The sequence below is a fragment of the Aotus nancymaae genome, unplaced genomic scaffold (genome assembly GCF_030222135.1).
Source record: "Aotus nancymaae isolate 86718 unplaced genomic scaffold, 86718_ANA_hifiasm-v0.15.2.pri h1tg000041l, whole genome shotgun sequence".
Taxonomy (NCBI): domain Eukaryota; kingdom Metazoa; phylum Chordata; class Mammalia; order Primates; family Aotidae; genus Aotus; species Aotus nancymaae.
Window position 1 is genome coordinate 1268216 of NW_026988455.1, and position 14989 is coordinate 1283204.

Here is a 14989-nt window from a genome sequence, read left to right on the forward strand (position 1 = left end):
ATCAAAATACTCAGGGCTTAGCATTCTTCCAATCCAACTGTGATACACTTCTGCCTTCAGCTCTGGTTGTGTTTTTAATTTGACTGGAAAGTTTTTGTTAAGACTATTTAATGTAGTTGAAGGGTAAACAGCATATAAAGCACCAAGCTTGTATAAACAAATAACTTCCCAGCCTCGAGTTTACTCTTCTCTGGTTCAGGAGGCTGGCTCAGCCAAGCCAGAGGGTTTTGTTTTTTTTCCTTTTTACCCCAGGGCAGGAAACAGTGTGAGCTCAGGGTAAGAATTTTATTTACAATATTCCTAAGTCAGGGGGCCTAGTCCTGGGATCACTGCATTGAGGACAGCCGATAGCAGGGGACACAGGATGCTTCTGGGTGTATGGCGAAACCCATCCTTCTTGAGGCATTGTCCACAACACCACATGGTCCTCGTATAAGGCTCCACGTGGTGGATTTACTTTAGAGTTTTCGTGTCAGGCTGTCCTTTGAAGAACTGAAGGAAGCTGATCATGTTTGCCAAAAGCCTGGGTTTGCAAAGACTCAAGAAAATGGACTTGCCTGCTCAGGTCACAGTAACTGTTAGGTTTTATGGCTACACATTTATTCCTGCTTGTTCTTCACTCTGATTTATTCTACTTTTCCATTTTATTAGCCATCTTTTAAGGGACTGTAGTGGAGAATAAATAATTCCTTTTTTATTCCCTCTGGAGAGTCACCATTATCCTGGGGCTCTCCAGGGAGGCCTTGAACCTGCGGGGACCCTCGGCGATCCTGCCGTGGGAAGCGCTCCTCTGCACAGGGAAGTCTGTTTCCTGGTGGGATCCAGAGTTTTCAGACATTGGCACTAAGGTTGCAAGACTGGCCAGTGGCTGCTGCCTGAGGTGGCAGGGTTTGTCCTGAACCCCCAGGCTGGGCCCAGTGCAGCGTGACCACTCGGGCATCCTGGAATCCCTCCATGTGCTCTCTGCCTCACTCCACCACAGACGCGTTTTCCTTCCGGGCTCTAATGTCCCTGCCTGAACTCTCCTCCTTGTGGGAACTTTTCCTTCATTGAGAGTTCTAGGTCCTACAGGTTTGCTAAGAGACAATGGAGAGGGAAAAGAGAGTGTATGATTTTTTTGTCAGAAAACCTAGGTGGGAATCCCAAAGCTGCTTCCACCTGACACTGATGATTGGGGTGTGTTTCTGGACCTCCCACCTGGAAACTCAGGGTGATTACATCTGCCTCGGAGAGTTCCCACCCAGTGCACGGCTTGGGGGCTCTGGGTGCTTGGCGTTCCCCTCCGGGTGTCCTGGCTGGGAGCACAACTGCAAAGCGATGCCTGCCTCTGCTCTGGGGCCTTTTATTGTCTGCTGGTATTTTTCAACGGCACACTCCACAGCAACTAGACTTCCAGATTTATTTCTCTCTCTAGAAGCCTCCAGGTTTTCTTTATCCCTTCTCTTTTGGGAAAATAATTTCCCTTCCCTCTCTTTCTTGCCTCTACCTTCCCTTTGAGCTACGGGTGTCTGCCTCCCACCAAGCCCTGGGGGATCCTCTTCCTCTCCCTGTCCTCATTCTGACCCTAGGACAGGCCTGGATCCCGTCCCTCCCCTTGCTGCGTGGCTGATCTTCTGTGACACTCCCTTCTCAATGTCCACTGGTTGTGACTTTTCTCTTTTTTGTGGCTTCTCACTGCCACCTGATAATAGCATGGGCATCCCTTGCACACCCTCGTGCCCCCTCCAGCCCTGGGTCATAGTTGCTGTCTTAGTCGCTGCTGGGTTCCAGAGGAGAGGTGTGGTGTCTGTTCCCACCTCTTGGCCTCCAGTGTCCCCTGAGCTTTGCAGTCAGGCTCTCCTCTCTGCAGAACTTTGCAGAAGCAAACGTTCTTGTCCAGCCTGTGTGCTTTACCTGCAGTCTTTTTGCCCTTCTTGGCTTTTGGGATAGATCCTGGCTTCTCCCTGCCTCCCCTGACCTGGGGGCTGAGGGGTGGGGGATTCCCAGGGCCCACCTGCGGATCTTTCTTATTCTTTATATGTCTTTCCTTGGTGGGCTTACCTGTCCTGTGGCTTCCACCGGCATCGTCCAGTTGGCTGCACCATCGCCAGGAGGACTCTGGCACAGGTGGGGATGTTAACAGTGCCGACTTCATTGGCGGTGGCGAGGAGTAAATGAGATATTACTATTCAAATGCACAGAACTTGCTTTTGTAAGCACAATAAATCTGTGAGCTACTGTCACAGTATGATTTGGGGCCCTTTGTGACTACTCCCTGTCTCCCTTTCCACCCGATCCATCGACGTCTTCACCTGCCCCCTCACCTTCCTCGCTTGGCTAATTCCTTCCAACACTGCCCTTCTCTTTCTTACCTCCTACTCTGTGTTACTGGCGGCCTGCCCACCTCCAGTTTGGAAAGCTATATTCCCTACCCAGCTCCTTGTATTAGCCTGTTCTCATGCTGCTAATAAATACATACCCGAGACTGGGTAATTTATAGAGGAAAGAGATTTAATTGACTCACAGTTCAACATAGCTGAGGAGGCCTCACAATCATGGCTGAAGGTGGATGAAGAGCAAAGTCGTGTCTTACATGGCGGCAGGCAAAAGAGAGCATGTGCAGGGGAGCTTCCGTTTATAAAGTCATTAGATCTCGTGAGACTTATTCACCATCACGAGAGCAGCATGGGAAAGACCTGCCCTCATGATTCAGTTACCTCCCACCGGGTCCCCTCCCATGACACTGGGAATTATGAGAACTACAATTTGAGATGAGATTTGGGTGGGGACTCAGCCAGACCCTATTACCCGTTTTTCTACCCTGCCCATCCCTGACCTCATTTAGGTCTCAGCTTAGTGTCTGTGTTTTTGGAATCTTTTGCTGACCCTCTGAATCTGGGCTGCCACCCACTGCCGCCCTGCCCCAGCACACTGTCCTTTCCTGTCATAGTGACACTGACTGCTTGTACAGAGCTTGTTCGTTTGTCCCCTGCTAGGCTATACGGAGAGCGGGCACTGCCTGGGTCTCTTTTGTCACAGTGTCCTGCATAGGACACATCGCGTAGTTTGAACAGCGAGCAAACCCGTCCCGTCATTGTGAGACCACCCTTGCCCAGCACACAGTGTGTGCGCTCACAGACACATGCCTGCTCTTATTATGACAACGTGCGTTTTTCACCAGGGGAAACTCCTAATGGTGGAGAGTTGGGGTGGCTACTCTGCCTAAGGATGGAGGCAAGTGCCCCGGCTTCCTCAGAAGGGTGCCACACAGCACCCTGAAGGGTAGAGGAGGCACAGGTTGTGCTTTTATCGTATCATAGGCCAGCTCGGGGGCCCTTACAGGGTGTCTCATTCAATGGAGTTCCTTGCTTAGGAGATTGTATCCCAGAAGTTAGATCAACAGGGTCACAGGCGAGGGACTGGCAGAGCCAGCAGTTCAAGCTGGGCCACTGCTGTTGGTCTCTGTAATCGCTTCCCATTGCAGTGGAAGTTTAACCACGTCCTCAGTGAAGTGCCGGGACGTGCCCTGGGCACATGAACAGAACGGCTGCCCCTGGGAGGCACGTCCGTCCTCAGTCCCGTGGCCCAGCTGTTCCGATGACCTCCACATGTGAGGTGTCGGTGGCTGGTTTAGAACCCACACTGGGAGCAGGGCCGTGAGCCTGCATTCATTCCCCTTGAACTTGGTGCTGGGGTAACGGTGACAGCCATTGTTCTGGCACCCTCTGTGCAGGATGTGATTGGCGAGGGCCCCAGGGCCCAGCAGAGTGGGAGTGGGCCCAGGCAGGGTGGACATGCTCTGCTTGCTGGTCCTGGGCACTGCTGGCGTTTTTCCCTTCTCTATGCAAGATGCCCTAAGGAGGCTGCCCTGCCCTCTGCCTGGATGTTTATGCTCAGCTGCATTTGAACTCTACGTATATTGGAATCTTTTTTTCTTAGTTGGTCCAGAGACAAAACCATGCAGTCACAGGCAGTGCAGGAGCCCGGCTCTACCCCTGCTCCTCAGGTTACGTGCATAAACACTCTCTTAAGCCTCCATTTCCTCTGATGAACTTTCTGAACCTCCATGACTTGGATGCCTGCCAGTCAGAAATGTTAAAACACAAGCATTTTGACTACCTCGTACCCCGTCACCTAGGGGCAGAGGCCCAGCTTCCCCCTGTGGCGTCAGAGGCCCCGCCAGCCTCATTTTGCCCCGTTGCCAGTGACATCATGCTGTGTGACACACCACGGTCAGGACAAGGGGAGCCAGGGAGCAAATGCAAGCCTGGCCCCATGTAGGGTGTCTCCTCTGGCCATTCCTGGGACCCCAGTTCTTGCTCTCCACGGGGGACAGTGAGGAAGGGGCGAGATTATCTTTTACTCACTGGGGTGCTTGTACAGGTGGCAAAATTCAACTTGAGGCCGGTCCAGGTGAGCCTGTGTCAAATACTCTCCAGGCTCTGGTGTCCTGGGGTTGTGTGTGCACCTCGTAGCCATGTTGGGCCCTGGAATTTGTTTTTCATCCTTAAGAAGGAAAAGGTGGTTTTATTTTACAGGCTTAGCTCTATTCTTCTGGCTTCTTCAGGCTGCCCTCTGCTGGACGGTTCTGGCAACAGGGTCTGGAGCCTTCCTCTCTGATAACCCATTTTACTCCCGCACAAGCCACCGGTAATCAGGAAAAGAGATGCTGATGGTCAGGTGATGGGATTTCTTCTCTGGTGCTATATGCTGTGAGGCTCCTTTCCTGAGCATACAAGAAACTCTTATGAGTGTCCAGCCTTGATCAGGTCTCCTGAAGTTGCCCAGCATTCTCACCGACTTGTATTTCTGGCATAAAAAAGGAGAGATTCAGCAGTGTCTGAGATATGCTCCCGTTCTGGAAGCCCTTTCTGAAGTTTGAGCTTATCATGTGGCATTCAGGGGTGCGGGTGAACGCCGGCTCCCCTATTCCTGGCTATGTAGCTCTTGGGGAAGTTGGGTGACTGTGACTCATCCTGGTTCACCTGTGACTGTCCTGGTTTTAGCATGGAAACAACCTGAGAACGTCCTCAGTCCAGGCACACTCAGACACTGGGTCACCCTGCAAGTTGATTGACCTTTGGAAGCCTTAATATCCTCAGCAGAGACACTATGACCTACTTCATAGGGTTGTTCAGGGGGTGTCATGGGATCCTACCTGTGGGGTCTAAGCAGGTACTACCAGTCTTGTGGGGCTGCTGTAACAAAGTAACACAAACTGGGTGCCTTAAAACAACAGAAATCTATTGTCTCATGGTTCTGGAGGCCAGAAACCTGAGATCAAAGTGTTACGGAGCCACACTGCTTCTGAGAGCAGGAGGAAAGTGCTTCTCCTTGCCTCCTCCCAGCTTCTGGTGGTTTCTGGCAGTCTTGGGCAATCCTTGATTATAGACCCATCACCCCAATCCTCCGTCTCCCCAGAGCGCTCTCCCTGTGGCCCTGTCTTCACGCACCGTCGTCCCTCTGTGCATGCTTGTCTCTGCATTCGTATTTCCCCATTTTAAAGGACGCCAGCCATTCTGGATTAGGGCCCACCCTAATAACCTCATTTTTCACTTGGTTACCTCTCTAAAGTCCTCTTCTCCAAATAAGGTCACGTCAGAGGTACTGGGGATTAGGGCACCTACATATCTTTTTGAGGGCACGCAGTTCAACCCATACCAGCAGGGCTAGCTTTGACTCTCAGTGTTATTTCTATCACCACCATTGCAATCGTTAAGAAATCAAGAAGGAACTAAGAAACAGATCCTGTACCCCAGAGCAGATGGCAGGAGGGGCTGGGTAGGGCAACCTCCTTCATAAAGTCGGGGTTGACCTGGTTGCTGGAATTCAGCTCCTGGGCACCATTTCACTACAAAAGATACAGAAACAATCCTTCTAACCTCTGGGCTTTGGTTCTGCTTGTTATAGATGGAGCAGGTGAGGAATGAGCTACTTCAGGAGAGAGCCGCGAGGCAAGACTTGGAGTGTGACAAGATCTCCCTGGAGAGGCAGGTGAGGGCGGCCGGCCTGTGAGCTGCTCCCCCCATCCCGCTAACCCTCCCTCGCTTCAATGGAGGGCCCTGCTTTACTTGGCATCTCCAGAACTCTGGGGTGGGGGCTGACAGTCCTTTTCCAGAGTTGTTTTTCCCAGTCATATTAAATCTGCAAGGAAGTTTGGCAGCTGAGGGAGGAGGAATTGCACGTGTTATTTTCTAGATCCTGAAGAGGGCTAAATTCTAATGTAAAGAGGATGAAAAAGAATCCATGTCACCGACACACGAGCGACTAAGAAAGCTTCATCGGGTTATTGTTTCTTTTACATGGTTTCTGTTCATGTTCTTCACGGCACGTGATTGGTAACAGAGCCTATTTCTCCTGCACCCTGTAGATTTATAGGGCAAGGCAAAGCCTATTTGACGTCCAGGAGTCTTAGGACATGGCAAAGATTTCATTCAGGCTTACGAGGGAGTGTGATAGAACCTGTTCTTCTGGCCTGCAACTGAGTTCAGGGGTTTCCTTGGAAACATCTCTGGGGTCCCCAGGTCTCCAGGCCACAGGTCCTGGTGCAGAAAGCAGCCTCATCACAGGCAGCAACCAAATGCCAGGGTCTACCTCCTATTTCGCTGCTCTGCACAGAGCATGGCAGACACATAGCCCCTCACAGTCTCCCTATGTGGTTCCAGAACAAGGACTTAAAGAGCCGGATTGTCCACCTGGAAGGTTCCTACCGGTCCAGCAAAGAGGGGCTGGTCGTGCAGATGGAGGCCAGGATCGCGGAGCTGGAGGACCGCCTGGAGAGTGAGGAGAGGTAAGCTGGGCCCACAGCAGTGCAGAGGCCCCAGGGGGCAGTGACAGTCCCGTTGTAATGTGCTCTCACATTTGGGATCTCTCCCGATCCTGGTAGCCTGTGAGGAAGGCAGAGCAACTACAAACTTACTTTTAGTATTTCCATTTTATAGATGAGAAAACAGAGACCCATCAAAATAAGTGAGTTGAGTAAGGTAGCCTGGCTAGATACCGGTGTAGCTGGGTTACCGCTTAGGACCCCACTTCTCAGTCCATGGTGGTGCTGCTGTCCTTGCTGTACCTTTTCCGTTGTCTCAATAGGACAGGCTGCCTCAGAAGCTACCAAGTTAGAGCCAGGTTAGAGGCCAGAAGGCTGGCTCTGCCCTGGGGGCCAGGTGTACTTAAGCAGAGGCCGATTGGCCACCAGTCCGAGATGGGGCACACCCCTCCCGCAGTGGGATCCAGTGAGCACACTCCTTTCCAACAACTCAATTCTCTGCAGCTGACTCTTGAGTGACAGCCTGAGGGCCAGCACCAGGTTGAACTTGACCAGCCTTCCAGCCATAGTTCTGACTCACGGCCTCTGACCTTCCTAGAAGGGGCATGGTATGCGGGCATTTGACACTTCAGATTATCTACTCTGTTAGTTGGACTTTTGGGGAGTCAGGCCAGAACAGCCTGGAGTAGACCCAAGACATCTGTCTGCAGTTTGTGACTTACTGCCTTACAAAGTAAAGCTCAGGAACTCTGGGCAGCTCTAGCCCGCGCCCAGCACCCTGCTGGCCCTGCAGCCTGGGGCCAGTCACTCCCCTTCTCAGAGCCTCCTTTCCCCGCCTCACAAGCAGCTTTTCTTCCTGTGTAATTGTGTTTCGCTGACCCTAAGCCTTGAGCCGACCAGGCACCCCTGGCTGGAGCTTGTCCTCCTCCACAGCCTGGGCTGGGCTCCCGCAGGGATGGGAGTGAGAGGGTTCTTGGCTCTGCCTCCCCACTTCCAGGGATCGGGCCAACCTGCAGCTCAGCAACCGGCGGCTGGAGCGGAAGGTGAAGGAGCTGGTGATGCAGGTGGATGACGAGCACCTGTCGCTGACCGATCAGAAGGACCAGGTGGGGGCCTCTGCGTGCATTTGTCCTCAGACAAGATTGCATGTCTCAGGCTGGGGCAGAAGGGAATGAGCAGGGGTGGAGTGTGAGTGGGCTGATTCCTCCCCTTCGACGCACCTGGTCACATCCTAGAATGGGGGCTTCTTGCCTACATAATTAGGGGATATCAGCAAATTCCACACCCTGATTTTGGCTTTTAAAGGGTAACCTTGTCTTATTACCTGATCTCCATGTTTCCCGAGAGACTGGCTGCCCCATTTCCCCTGTCCTGGTTGCCTGGGGAGATGGGGGCTGGGCCATCAGCTGGCACTCAGACCCACCCTCTCTGCCGATGCAGCTGAGCTTGCGTTTGAAAGCCATGAAGCGGCAGGTGGAGGAGGCCGAGGAGGAAATCGACAGACTGGAAAGTTCTAAAAAGAAGCTGCAGCGGGAGCTGGAGGAGCAGATGGACATGAATGAGCATCTGCAGGGACAGCTCAACTCCATGAAGAAGGACTTAAGGTGGGCAGATGTGGAGGCCACAAAGAGACCGATAATCCCCCCATGGTTGAAGGCTCTGCCTTCAGAGCATTCTCACTCCTGTTGTCTCAAAGCCAGCTCCTCACCGTTGCTTTTGGGGTTATCTTATCCTAGAGGTGAAGGTGACTGTGTCCACTTCAGTCATTCTACATGGGCAGTAGGGTCTCATGCATGTCATTCTTAAACCAATGCCCCAGTGCCAGCGGGGCAGGTATCCCTGTTGATCATAAGGAGAACCTGAGGCTTAGGGCAGATAAGACTAGCTCATACCATCATGGAGAGGCAGTTCCTGGGCCAGCCTGTTTTAGTCTGACTTAGGGAGGTGAAGTTCTGATATGTATCTTCACGGAGACTAGGATTCCCCAAGCCTGGTTTCCAGGAGAGAGCAGCTCTCTGAAGCTTGTCTGCCGTGGTCATTAGGATGGGGGTGTGGAGCGGAGGGTTGGGGGTCTGTGTGGGTTGCTTTCTCTGCTCTAGGGTCTCTGCCCGGGGTATGAGGTAAGGTTCATGAGATTAGGTTCATGCTGATCCATAGAGCTGAGCCTTTCTTGGAGGCTGGCTGTGACCTGGGGCTCTGTGCTGGGTGCCGGGTAGTTCTCATAAATGGACAGAAGGCTCCAGCTTATTGAGGATCCTGTAAAACGGGGCCTGTCAGCTCACTGGCCCCAAGGTTGGCATTAGGGTGCAACATTTAAGAGGGCATCAAAAATCTCAGTAATTAAGGTAGATAACATTTTAGAGCAATATTTAAAAGATAATAGGTGTAATCTATGGTGAACAAAATACCAGAATTTTAAATTAAGACAAGATCGCTAACAGCCTGGGGAAATCAATCCCAATCCCGTCCCAGCCCGGCCCACCCCATCAACAAGGGCTTTCCGTGCTGAGATGGGGGCAGTGGGCTACCTGTGACTGAAGGGACCATCAGGTGCAGACCTGCTAAGTTCATGTATTAGTTTTCTGTGCCACTCAGTGGCGTGCAGAGACAGCCACCCCGAACCCTTCCTTCATCTACAAATTAGCGACGGGCCCTGGCCCAGAGCCTGGAAACATGCCCCTTGTTGTTTCAGCAGACTGAAGAAGCTGCCGAGTAAAGTGCTGGATGACATGGATGACGATGATGACCTCAGCACAGACGGGGGAAGCCTCTACGAGGCACCCCTGAGCTACACCTTCCCAAAGGACAGCTCCGCCACCAGCCAGATCTGAGTGCACTCCCGGGCTGTGGAAGTGGCTGTCATCCCAAAGCGGGAGGCAGGGAGGGGAGCATCCGTCTGCCACCGACACCATCGCCGCCTCTTCGCACAGCATGCCAGTTCCTCAGTGTTACGTTCCTCTCCAGGGTCTCTCAGTGGGTCTTCAACAGAGAGCTTTTGCAGTTTCAGACTTTGGGATGCCTGAGGAACAGGAGCCACCACCTACCGGGGTGTTGTAAGAAACACACTTTGGTAGGCTGAGGCCCCTGTTCCACAGTCACTATTTCCATTGCTGTCCCTCCTCACTCCCCCTGCCAAGACAAAGGGTCCAGAAGGCTAGGTCTTATTTAATAGCACTGTGTGGGGAGGAAACAGTGTATCACTTGTACATATTTTAAGCCAGACCTTACTGACTGCTGCTGTTCTGTTTGGAGTGTGACGGAGGCTTGGTAGGGCGGCTGGTTTGTAAAGTTCACGCACCTGTATTGAGTATTTTTTTTTTTTTTTGAGACAGAGTTTTAATCTTGTTGCCCAGGCTGGAGTGCAGTCGTGTGATCTCTGCTCACTGCAACCTCTGCTGCCCAGGTTCAAGTGATTCTCCTGCCTCAGCCTCCTAAGTAGCTGGAATTACAGGTGCCCACCACCACTTCTGGTTAACTTTTTGTATTTAGTAGAGATGGGATTTCGCCATGTTGGTCAGGCTAGTCTCCAACTCTTGACCTCAGGTGATTCACGTGCCTCAGCCTCCCAAAGTGCTAAGATTATAGGCGTGAGCCACTGCACCCGGCCTTTGAGTATTCTTTTTTAAAATATGAAGCCATTAGATTTTAAGTATTAAGGAGCAGAGGTGAGAGAGAGAATAAGTCAAATAAAGACCACTTTGGAAACCAGGGTTGGAAAAAAAGAATTGTATTGGTCACGGACAACTAAGACCGAGACTAGCAGTGCACGTGGTCTGCGTAAACAGCGCATTGGAAGAGGGGAAAGCCAGAAGGTCACTTGCGTCTATGGCTGCAGCTATGGCCTTGTTTGCTTACTTTATCTAGAATTCTGTTATAGTTTCTGAACCCTGCCGAGACCCATTCCCAGTCACTGATTGCAATTTCTTTTACACAGCTGGGGTAGGGAGACTTGTAAATAAGGTTTTAAACAAATGATGCCGTTTCTGGAATGATGGGACTCTGTGGTCATGTCTTACTGGTCCTTTCCCCTCCTCCCACAGCAGGCTTTTGGGATTGGGGGATTAGGAGGATATGGGGGAAAGGTTCATGGATTTAGCTGTGAGAACGAGCTGAGAGGTGTCCGGTAAGGCATGGGGGAAGGGGGAGGAGAGAGGAGATAGGCAGGTGTGGGTGTGGGTCCTGTGTGAGAAGGAAGACGGAGAAGCTCTTGAAAGCTGGGGGATGTGCAGGCCAGAGGTGGGTTGAGTAGGAGCTCAGGTTCATGTCGAGGAAGGGAAGGAAGACAGAAACAGAAGTCAGGCAGAGGTGTGTCTGTGCAAACTAGAGGACTCTTTCCAACTTTGTGGGACAGAGGGACATCACCAGCAGCAGGCTGGCAGGGAATGGTTGAGGTCTGGGGGCAAGGCCACATGACTGGAGAGGAATTTCAGGGAGGATGGGGTCGGGAGGATGCTAGGTATCCGGGCACTCCCTCCTGGCATTCCTGTGTCGCTTCACATTGTGACAGTCCCCAAGCATGCCCATAGGCCAGGTCCAAACACAGCTGGGCTTCCACAGGTTAGAGTATGGGATAGGCAGCTCAGTAGAGATGTGGCCAGGGAGAGGACCCTGTGAGTTGGTGACATATACGGGGCAGAGATGCTAGTGTTCAGCTGCTTCCACAGTGTCCCCAGGCATCCCAATAGGTGAGAGGCCGTTGGGCCAGAGAACTCCATGACAGTTGCCATGGAGTCCCACCTGTGCCAGGTCAGAGCCCACCCAACAGGATTCAGAGTGGTCAGCCCAGTTTAAGGGTGGGAGTCTGGAGCCAGAGAGCCAAGCCCCTGCCATGTCTACAGGGTCACCGTCATCCTCACCATAGCCGAGGGGTGATTCTTTGCTTGCTTATGTGGGGTATGGGCGATTCCTCCCTTTAGCTGTTCATTCATTTAGCAGATTACTGAGCAGCGATGATGTGTCCGGTACAGTCCTTGGCACAGACACTACAGCAGTGAATTAAACAGCTACAAATTCCTCCCCTCTTGGAGCTCAGTGTTGGGAAAGGGGGTGATAGATGACCAAAAAACTGACATGGAGGTTGAGCACCTCTGTCCTCAGCGCTTTGTCTGTCTGTCCTGAGGACATGACAAGCCTGGTTTCCTAGAGCTCACTTTGACCTTCGCTATGTTCATAATTTCCCTGCTGCTTCCGCCGTCATTCGACATCTGCCTAGAGAAGCCTCAGCCCACTCATACCTAGAGACGGAGCTGCGGAAGGTCAGCACGCCCAAGAACTGTGGGAGCGTGTGTGTTTGGGTTTGTGAGCGAGTAGCTGCCCCTCATTCTGGCCAGTTCTTTGCAGTGGCCACGAGGTTGGCTACAAGAAGCAAAACTGTCCATAGAAAGAGAACAGAGGTCACCTTTCAGAATACTTGCATCATTACTGTAAAAATAGGCTGTTAAACATTTTGACAATTGCGCTAGCCTACACTCTGAGGGCGCTGGCAACGCATGCGGATTAGTGGAGTGGGAAGAGTTAAGAGACTGGAAGTTAAGAGAAGGGTTTTCAAGTCCCGGCTCATCTCACCCCACTGACCTTGACAGTTGCTCAATCTCAGAGCCATGGATTGCCTGGGACAAAGTGAAGATTAGGGCCCACGGTCCTTTCCAGGTATAACATGCTATCATTCTTTAATTTTATTATATATACATATATTTTTCTGTTTTTTTTTTTTCCTTTAAGAACTAACCCCAATCAGGAGTATTTTCTTTAGGTAGCTTAAAAAGAAAACATATATTTTATGTAAAAACACATACATGGCCAAATGCAATGCCGAAGAGACAATCATCCTGTGTCTTTTATGTTTTTTTCCTGCTTCGGAGTGTCGTTCCGCAGTGCCGTCTGGCTTATTCCCCTGGGTTTCTGCTTTGGGGTATGGTTTGGTTGCTTTGGGTTGTCAAAAGAGACGTTCTTCTTGCGGCTACCTCCATCTCAGTGAATTCCTGGATAAAGCAAGATTTCCTTTCAATAAACGCTGTCACCCAGTGGGAATTTTGACTCTCCTGTGATTGTGACTTCTTTGTTTTCTTCAGAGCTTGGCTCTGTGTCCCCTGAGAAACTGCCAAGGTGAGCGGCTGGGAGCTACTGGGGGAAGTGGTGCTTGGAGGTCTTCCAGCCCTGGGGCCGGTTTCTGAAATAGAAGGGTGGGGACTGGTCAGTGATGAATGCTGGGGGAATTAGTGGCCCTGGATGCTTGTGATGTTCTGAAATATCCAAACTACCTGTTCCAGAAAATGGCAAAAGAGGAAGCATGTTCAATGTTAACAATAAACAGGAGCCCCCTGTTTACCCCTTTTTCTAAATTGGAGTTCTTCTGTCATTGTAGCTGGCATGTAGTCTGCTGGTCTCACACCAGGCCCCTAGCAGGCACCACAGTCTGTATTTTACAGGGAACAAAAGCAGCTTCCGTGTGGAAGGGGACCTGCGATGATCATTGTCCTCAGATCTGTCTATCCTTTGCCCTGTCCTCTGGAGGCTGACCTGTATAGGCCCTGGGTTCCTTGATGGCCACTCCAGTTGGGTTCAGCCAGTGGGAGCAGGTGGAATTCTGGACATGTCTCCATCACTCTCTGCTCTGTGTGGCTTTCTTGGGTGGGCTTTCCTAGGACTTGGATGACCTTCTCTCCTTGAGCCTCCGGTTCTAAGGGTGGTTACGGCTTCCTCTTGCTGTTTCTCTCTGGATCCCTGCCCTGGTGGGTTCCTTTCAGTCCTAGGACTTGGGTGACCTTCTCTCCTTGAGCCTCCGGTTCTAAGGGTGGTCACAGCTTCCTCTTGTTGTTTCTCTCTGGGTCCCTGCCCTGGTGGGTTCCCGTCACACTGCCGCCCACCAAAGAGCCCTTCATTGAGCCGCCACGGTTCACTGCTGTGTCCTGCCCAGAGCTCTGTCCACAGCCTCCTCTGCCTCCCAGTCCATATAGACATTCTCTGCATTCAGCAGTCTGGCAGCACTGACTCTCCTTATTGGAAGGAGTAACCCAATGTAAATGAGATTTTCTAATTTTCATAAGTGCAAAGCCTTTGTATAGATCGTTGCTTTTTTAAAGTTAGATACCTGACTTTATTGAGGTCCATAATTTTCTAATTTGTAGTAAAAGTCACTCTTTTAGCATTAGTTGCTGTTGTATTTAGGCCGCTGGATTTGGCTGCTCTGCCGAGGTCCTCTTGGTGGGAATGAGATTCTGAGCGGTACCTTTCCCTCAAGCCCTCTGGAAGAATGTGGCTCAGGAGGCCCAGAGCCAAAGGAAAACGGTCCCCGCAGGCCGGCAGTTCATTTCCTTCATGTTCTCAGCATTCCTCCCTCTGAGCTTGTGCATAGTTAGGGGGAGCCTGTCTTTGTGAAAGACTGTCGTTAGCCAGAAGTGTTTCTGTTCTAAATCTTCAAATGACTGGGGAGAAATGACTTGACAGCAGGGTCCAAGCATTCTAGGCTCTGCAGAGGGATCCACGTGGCTTGGTCCTGTGCTCAGACGTGCCGAATACCTAGGGCTAAAGACTCGCTGACTTTCACGTGCATGACTGAGGCCCAGCCCGTCTCCGCCAACAAAGAAAGTTTGGAGTGTGTGCCCATAACTGGTTTATTAAAGCTGGAGAAATGCAAGTCAGAAAGACGTTCAACAGGATAGCGATGGTGTGGGGGGAAGGTTGCAAGGTTCCCACCGTGCAGGATCTCACCTGGTCTCACGACAGTTGTCAGCAACTCCTAGGGGATGGGCAGTGTGATTCCAGAGGTTTGCCGGGTAAACGCAATTAAACAATTTTTGGAGAAAGGCAGAAACTGGGTTTATGGGAGGTAAGGAAGCTGAGTCTCTGGAAAGTTGGGCATTTTCCCATCAGCCGCACATGGAGTAAGTTACCTGCCCATGATTGGCACCTGCCGCCATGGGCCGGGGACTGCCGGCGAGCAAGGTTTAGGCTGTGGTTTAGGACCTCTGAGTGCTGACAGCAGGGCTGGTTATTAAACTAAATGGAAATGACGTGTAAATATTAAGTCCATCACATATTTATGTGATGTCAAATGTGTCTGTTTTTCCTTGGACTTGGCTAGCTTTCTGTCTGCAGTCTGTACCCACTGTTTTCCCTGAGACGATACATGATTCCACAGCTAACGTATCGAGCACTCACTTGCCATGTATCAGGAATTGCCTCAGTCCTTTATGCCTATTGGCTCACTTGATCTTCACGACCACCCCCTGAGCGGGTCCTGCT

At 51.4% G+C, this 14989-nt stretch overlaps 1 protein-coding gene across 11 annotated transcripts in view; it reads left to right on the plus strand.

Annotated features, from left to right (window-relative positions):
- CGNL1 (cingulin like 1) overlaps positions 1 to 12775 on the plus strand; it is a 180820-nt gene extending 168045 nt beyond the window's left edge. For all 11 annotated transcript variants that reach the window (XM_064361340.1, XM_064361332.1, XM_064361341.1 and 8 more), the window contains 5 exons: positions 5890 to 5973; positions 6645 to 6769; positions 7743 to 7851; positions 8186 to 8349; positions 9441 to 12775. In XM_064361340.1, coding sequence (XP_064217410.1) covers positions 5890 to 5973; positions 6645 to 6769; positions 7743 to 7851; positions 8186 to 8349; positions 9441 to 9576 — 618 coding nt within the window. In that variant the 3' untranslated portion in view covers positions 9577 to 12775. The remainder of the gene's footprint in view (positions 1 to 5889; positions 5974 to 6644; positions 6770 to 7742; positions 7852 to 8185; positions 8350 to 9440) is intronic.
- The last annotated feature ends 2214 nt before the right edge of the window (positions 12776 to 14989 follow it).